Source organism: Triticum aestivum, chromosome 1A (genome assembly GCF_018294505.1).
Source record: "Triticum aestivum cultivar Chinese Spring chromosome 1A, IWGSC CS RefSeq v2.1, whole genome shotgun sequence".
NCBI lineage: Eukaryota > Viridiplantae > Streptophyta > Magnoliopsida > Poales > Poaceae > Triticum > Triticum aestivum.
In genome coordinates this window covers 471438754-471446161 of record NC_057794.1, presented here as the reverse complement: position 1 = coordinate 471446161, position 7408 = coordinate 471438754, and the positions used below count along the sequence as shown (strand labels likewise).

At 55.3% G+C, this 7408-nt stretch overlaps 1 protein-coding gene across 1 annotated transcript; it reads left to right on the top strand.

Moving 5' to 3' along the window:
* The first annotated feature begins 1181 nt into the window (after window positions 1–1181).
* LOC123057834 (uncharacterized) lies at window positions 1182–4632 on the top strand. Its single transcript, XM_044480718.1, has 2 exons — window positions 1182–1493; window positions 1585–4632. The coding sequence occupies exon 2, from the start codon at window positions 1889–1891 to the stop codon at window positions 3284–3286; it is 1398 nt and encodes a 465-aa protein (XP_044336653.1). The 5' UTR covers window positions 1182–1493; window positions 1585–1888; the 3' UTR covers window positions 3287–4632.
* The last annotated feature ends 2776 nt before the right edge of the window (window positions 4633–7408 follow it).

Below are 7408 nucleotides of genomic sequence, written 5' to 3'. Positions count from 1 at the left end.
ACATACATACATACATACATGTGTGTATATATGTGTGAATTAATTAATGGTGGTTGTGAGACATTCGATGATATATATATATATATATATATATATATATTATGATCGGTTCTACTAGAAATTCTATTTATATATATGCATAACGTGTACAATATGTAGTATCGTAAAATACCAGCAAACAAAAAAGAATTAAATAGAAAACACAAAATTAAATGAAAAAGAAATCATAAACCCAACCCCCAACCTTTTAATACCGGTTGGTGTCACCAACCGGTACTAAAGGGCTCCCTGCCCCTGAAGCTGGCTCGTGCCACGTGGTTGCCCTTTAGCACCGGTTCGTGCTGAACCGGTACTAAAGGGGGGGGCTTTAGTGCCCACACTTTAGTGCCGGTTACCGAACTGGCACTAAAGGGCCTTACGAACCGGTGCTATTGCATGGTTCTGCACTAGTGCACCCTCGCACGCGAGAAGTAGAGGCTTCTCCGCCACCGCCATCAGCCGCCCGGGCTTAGCCCGATGGCTTCTTCCAGCAGCGGCGGAGTGGAGGGATGGGAGGGGGAGTGACCAGCGACTAAGATTGGGCCCCCTCAGCTGCCCGTGCGAGGGGGGGAGGGGCGAAGGGGAGTGGAAGGAGGAAGCAGCAGGCGGCGACGACGCTAGTTTAGGGCGGAGGAGGCGCTAGGTTTCTGCTATTCGCGTAACCCAGTGGTGTTTTTCTGGTCTGTCGACCATGTTAGCAACTTAGTGTAGTATTGTTGTAGTACTAGACAATTGTGTATAGGTTCTAGTTGAGTACGTGTGTGGTAGTAGAAGTTGGGCCTCAAATGATCCATTCTACTCATAGTGTCATTACGTGTTATTTGATGGTTGGGCTACAAAGCAGCCACATGTCTATAGTAAAAACGAAAATTTCATATTCACGGAGATTGAAAGTTTCATTTCCACGTCTATTCCATCGGAATTGTTTTTGATTCCGTTTCCACATAAAAAGGTCTATTTCTATTTCCCTTTTGCACATTTTCTTTTCCGTTTCTATATTTTCTCTTCATTTTTATTTTTCCTCGAAAAAAAGAAAGTTTCCCTCCATTTCCATCCCAGGATGCAACGCACTAGCATCATTGCTTGAAGCTCGCACACCACCCAGCATACAAGAGGCGGGATGGATGCACAATTATTCTCGGACGTGCGTTGCAGCACGATACTAGTACATCTTGCCCAAACTCAGAAGCAAGTTCCCTTCCCCAATCTAAAGGATGGAACCGCTAGAGCGGCCGACCGCTCCCACCACATCGCCACCACCGCCTACCACACCAACCACACCGGCGTTGCCGCTCCGGATTATTGATGAGGCGTCGGGGCGCGTGCTGCCCTGCATCGCGCTTCAGGAGCAGGTGGAGGCCGCGGAGCCGCTAGCAGGATTCGTGGACCAAGTCTCTCGTCGCATCCTCCCATGCGTGGCATTGACGGCCATGGGGGAGGTGACTGCGGGCGAAGTAAGTGTTCCAACCCCGAAGCTTTCCTCTCTTGGGCTACCATCTTCGGTGCAGACGACCCCGTCGGAGCTCACCCCCCGTTCTTGGGCAGATTTGGCGCGCCCCGCGAGGCCCCGGCTGTGCTCCACCATAGTTGCGCCGGGCGACCCTGCCGTCGCCCCTAGTGAAGGTCAGGCACGCGGGGTCTGCCACCCGCCAGCTTCGCCTGCCCGCAGCGCGAGCCTTGAGTGGACGCTGGTGCTCTCTCGGCGTGCCCAGACTCTGGCATGGTGCCAGGAAGATCAATCGCGGCAGCGGGCAAGAGATCCGGCGCAGCTGCGGCAGCACCATGATGAGCGCCCTGCCCTCTCCCCTGCCGAGGCATTCAAGAGGCGATTCAGGAACTGCTGCTACCGATGTCTTGGCTCCAGACACAAGTTCTACGAGTGCCGCGACCCTCAAATTGCTACACTTGCAAGCGAACGGGCCATCTGGAGCGTGAGTGCCCTGCCCGTCGGCTCAAGCACTCTGCTCTGGCTGCCCCTCCGCCAACTGCCACCGCCGCCGCCTCTCCAGCTTCTTGCCGGCCGGCGGCGCCCCCTCCCCCTAGCGGCCAAGCGCCGTCCTACAGCGCTGCCATCGTTGGAAGCTCGCAGGACCGCGGCGCCGTCCTCCCGATGGCCGCGGTGGACATGCCAGGCGCTGCGCACCGCGGGCTTGCCACATCGACCTGCGCCGTGGTCAGCACCCCGGCGATGGAGGAGGAATCCTACCGCCTGCGCACCACGGCGCTGCTGCTCACTGCCTCCGGCCCTTGCTCCGGCATCTCCGCGAACATGGTGGCCGAGGCCGTGGAGCACGACCACGGCTTCCCGTGGCGCGACATCGACCTTGCCCCCTGCTTTCCGGAGGACTTCCCGCTGGTCCTGTCGGAGCGTCGCCAGCGCGACCTCGTTTTCGAGCGGCGCCAGGTGGTGGTTGCCGGCGTCAAGTTTCTGCTGCGGCCCTGGTTCCCACTGCCGGGTGGCAATAGGGTGTGGCGGTTCTACTGTAGAGTCGCCATTGACCGCCTCCCCCTCAACGCGTGGGACTGGGACAATGTTCAGGAAGTCATTTGCAAGCAGTGCAAGCTGGACCTCATCGAGCGACAGTCGACAACCAAGACCAACCGCACGGCCCTCTTTGCTTGGCTATGGACCTGGGACCCTGACCTAATCCCCCGGGCATCAGATTTCAACGTCATCAGCCGGCCAGATGTTGCAAGGCCGCGGGGATCGCTGCCGGAGGGCACACCATCGGAGGAAGGAAAAGAGGGGCCTCACTTCCCGGTGCTCATTCATCTGGATGTAGTCAAGGACTACACGCCTGTGGACGATGAAGATCAGGAATGGCCACGCACCTACAAGCACAAGGGATGGAGGATGGGAGTCAAAGATGGCGAAGGCAGGACCCGTGCTGCGGTGCCGGCAAATTCCTTCCGTACCGGCCGCCGTGATGATGATGCAGATGATGGCCACAGCGGGGGCGGCAGGCGGCGGGGCAAGCGCAGCGGAGCGCGCGCCGGGTTCTGGCAAGGGGTACGTGACCGCGCACACTGCCGCGACACCGCAACTCGCGATCTAGAGCCTCGCCGCTACCGGCGACATGAAGCTGGCCAGAGTGCCGTATCGCCGGCGGCCTGCCTGACAACGGTGAGGCACGAGGTGGGGCCACTGGCTGATGAAGAGAGGATCATGCAAGCGCAGTCGGCCCAGATCAGAGCTTTTGTCACCCATGTCTGCAAGTGGTTCAGGAGACTAAGTCAAGGGAGCTAGACGACCAGCAGGGCGCTGATCAGGCCGACCTATAGGGCTCGGAGGACAGTCTCAGCGATGCACCAAGCGTGCTGGCTGCGCCAGCCACCTCTGTTGATCCTGTCGGTCCATCGCTGCCTGCAGACCTGCCTCCGGATGGGCTTGTTGCGCGTGCCTTAGCTCATAGGCAGCTGTTAGAAGAGGTGCAGGGGGATTGGCCAAGCGGTGGGCGCCATCACCTCAGAGACCTGCTGCTGCTGTATTCACCAACCCGTCATGGTTCTCAGCCTTGGCACAACAACTATCATCTTTGGCCTGGCAACGGTGGAAATAGCGCGGCCTCCATCATCGCAGCTGGTGTGAGCTCCTTCTTCAACCATGGGCCGCCCACCTACGACCTGCCTCCTCTACCTGCTGCTCTGCCGCCTCTACCTCTGTCGCTGGGATCGTGCGCACCATCGAGTTCGGAGTGGCCTGTTACGCCAACTCACCTGGCGCCCCATGGTTGGGAGTTCTCCGCCCCAAGCTGGGGCCCATGCTGGCTGCCGAGCTGGGATGCGGCCCAAGCTGCCATACCGCTGAATGAGGTGCTGTTTGGCCCAGATGCAGCTATTTGCTCTCTCCAGACTGAAGATACCACATCTCATAATCCATCTGTTGAAGAGAGACGTGCTCGAAAGGCCCTTGCTGATGCCAACCTATCTGGCCTAGGACTGGTGAATGCCATAACAGAACACATCTCTACCCTTCAGATCGATGAACAAAGAGCTTTCATCAATAAAATCACCTCGCTGCTGTCCACTTCCATCCTGACCCCGCTGGTGCGGCACACCTCTGTCCGTCGCAAGCTCAAGAACCACCTAATCGGGGCGATCAAGACACCGAGGCAGAGTGCACGCTTGCTGCGTTTGCAATCCAACTTCTCTTCCTCTAGGAGATCACAGGCGGCAATCTGCGTCAAGCTAGGCTTCATCGAGCGCGAGGCGGACTTCAACAACAACACGCTCCTCGCCTACCTGAACTTCTTCCGCGAGCCCATGCCGCAGGGAACGTGGACAAGCTGGCGGCGATCGCCGGCGTGTCATCACCGTCGCAGCTTCGCCTCCTGGACGCTGAGCTGCAAGCTATCCTTGAGGAGCTCTCCGCCAGGGCTTCTTGAAGTTGCGCTACTCATGTCTGTTGTTACTCCAGTTTCCATGATTAGTCAAATTCTGAACTTTCAGTCTGTAAGGTGGGCTGCACACTACTGTTGCGCCATTTGCCTCTATTATGAACCAGTTTGGGTGGATTATGGCTTGCGTTGGCAAGTGAACCCCTTCTGTGGCTTTGCTATGTTATCCAATGAGTGACAAACTTGCTATTTTTAACTGGAATGTGAGAGGGCTGAATGATCGGGCCAGACGAGGTACTGCCCGCACGCTCATTGAACGCATTGCCTGTTCGATTGTATGCCTGCAGGAAGCGAAACTTTCGTCTTGCTCGGCTACCAATCGCCTGGAAATTGTAGGCCCACGTTTTGATCACCATGCGGCCCTCGACACCGATGGAACGCGCGGTGGCATCCTGCTGTGTTGGAGCTCCACTGATTACGCGGCTAGTAGGCTGGACGTGAGAACATACACTGTTACGGCAACCTTCTCTCCCACGGATGGCGGGCACGATTGGTCCGTGACAACGGTATATGGCCCACATGATGACCAGCGTAAGAACAAGTTCCTCGTAGAGCTTGCCGCAATTCACAATACCATGATGGGCCCGTGGCTCCTCATTGGGGATTTCAACCTCATTACAAACCCACAAGACAAGAACAACTCGAGAGTTTGCCGGCGTTGGATGAACAAGTTTAGACGAACCCTGAACTCCTCGAGCCTCCATGAAATACCTCTAATTGGGCGCAGATTCACTTGGAGCAACGAGCAAGCCACCCCTACCCTAGTGCGCCTCGATCGGGCCTTCTGCAATATTGATTGGGAATTGATCTTCCCTATGGCCAAGCTCCTCCCGCAATCTTCTGCCATATCCGACCACTGCCCGCTTCTATTAATCAACGACAGCATCATCAAGACAAACAAGCGCTTCCGCTTCGAATCGTACTGGCAATTTATTGTGGGGTTCAGAGAGGTGGTGGACCAATCGTGGGCTTTGGACGTTGGATCTTCTTGCCCACTGTCTCGCCTGAATAACAAGTTGTGGCGGCTCAGCAAAGCTTTAAAAGAGTGGAGTAAGAACATTGTGGGGGACATTCAGAAGCAATTCGCGCTGGTAAACGAGCTGATTCTGCAGCTAGACAAAGCGCAAGATCTGCGGGGCCTAACCACGGAAGAGAGCAGTCTACGCGCAAAGCTTAAATCCCGCACTTTGGGACTAGCTGTTCTGATCGAGATCAAGCGGCGACGGAGAAGCAGAGTCCTCTGGCTAAAAGCAGGCGACGCCAATACAAAATTCTTTCAGAGGAAAGCTAACGCGCGCCACAAGAGAAACACCATCCATGTGTTGCATGGTCCACAGGGCCCAGTCTCATCGACGGAAGACATGACAAACCTGGCCCACGAGCACTTCACACAGATTTTCGGCACAAACAAGCACAGATCGGTTGCACTCAATTGGGATGAATTGAGCCTTGAACACGTCGATCTTCAGGAGCTCGAGCAAGAATTATCACTCGAAGAAATTAAGAGGGCGGTGGATGTGATACCAGCGGATAAGGCGCCAGAGCCCGGCGGTTTCTCGGGGGGGCTTCTTCAAAACCTGCTGGGACACGATCAAGTGGGACCTGCTCGCTGCCCTCCAACAGCTATTCCGAATGGATAGCCGAGGTCTGGATCGTGTCAACCACACACTCCTGGTGCTCATCCCAAAGGCATTGGGTGCAGATGCCTTGCAGAATTTTAGGCCAATCTCCTTACTTCATAGTGTAATCAAAATCTTCTCAAAGATCATTGCTTTGCGGCTAGCCCCAAAGCTCAGCGCCCTGGTGGATCAATGTCAGAGTGCGTTCATCAAAAAGCACAGCATTCAAGAGAATTTCCTACATGTCCAGAACACTGCCAGACTCTTCCATAAGTCTAGGAAACCTGCTGTTCTCCTTAAGCTTGACTTGGCAAAAGCCTTCGACTCGATTTCTCGGGCCTATCTCCTGGACATGCTCGAAGCAAGAGGTTTTGGCCAAAGATGGAGGGAATGGATTTCCATGCTTTTATGCTCGTCCGCGTCGAGGGTCATGATAAACGGACAACAATCGGAGGTCATTCACCACATGTGTGGATTGCGGCAAGGGGACCCCATCTCCCCCTTCCTGTTTATACTTGCAATGGACCCACTTCAACGAATGATGTCCATGGCCACGGAGCATGGTTTATTATCTAAGCTCCCAGGACGTCGAAGGTTACCGCGTTGCTCCTTCTACGCGGATGATGTGGCGCTCTTCATGAACCCTTCAAGGGCGGACGCTTGCATGATCCGCCTGTTGTTGAACTGCTTCGTGTCGGCCACGGGCCTCGTTACCAATATGGACAAGAGCTCTGCCTTGCCTATTCGCTGCGGCGGCCTGGACCTTCCGCACATTCTTTCGCCGCTAGGGATTCCAATCAAATCTTTTCCGACGACTTATCTTGGCATGCCCCTTTCACTTCCGAATCTGAACAAAGTGGACCTGGACCCCTTCCTCATAAAATTCGGAAACAAGGCCGCTGGATGGAAGGGTGACTTGATGGCAAAGAGCGGCAGGTTGGTGTTACTGAAGACAGGGCTGACCTCACTGGCTATATATATGATGACCGTGCACAAATTACCAGCCTGGGTGATAAAGCGCATGTCGCAGATTTGTCGTGCCTGGCTATGGAACGGGGACAATACCTGCAACGGTGGGAATTGCAGGGTGGCCTGGAGCTTGATCTGCCGCCCCAAACATCTTGGTGGCCTGGGTGTCCTTGACATTGCCAAATTCGGTCGGGCTCTTAGGCTACGCTAGCTTTGGTTGGCATGGCAACGTCCGCCGCGACCGTGGGTTAGCTCCCCTCTACCCTGCTACAATGAGGATAGACAACTCTTTGCAATGGCAACAAATATAACAATCGGAGACGGTCGAACGGCAAATTTCTGGAATGACCGCTGGCTGCATGGATCGTGCCCAAAGACGATTGC

Excerpts from the sequence above, each read along its gene's own strand:
- LOC123057834 (XM_044480718.1), top strand. The coding sequence starts at position 1,889 with ATGTCTTGGCTCCAGACACAAGTTCTACGAGTGCCGCGACCCTCAAAT.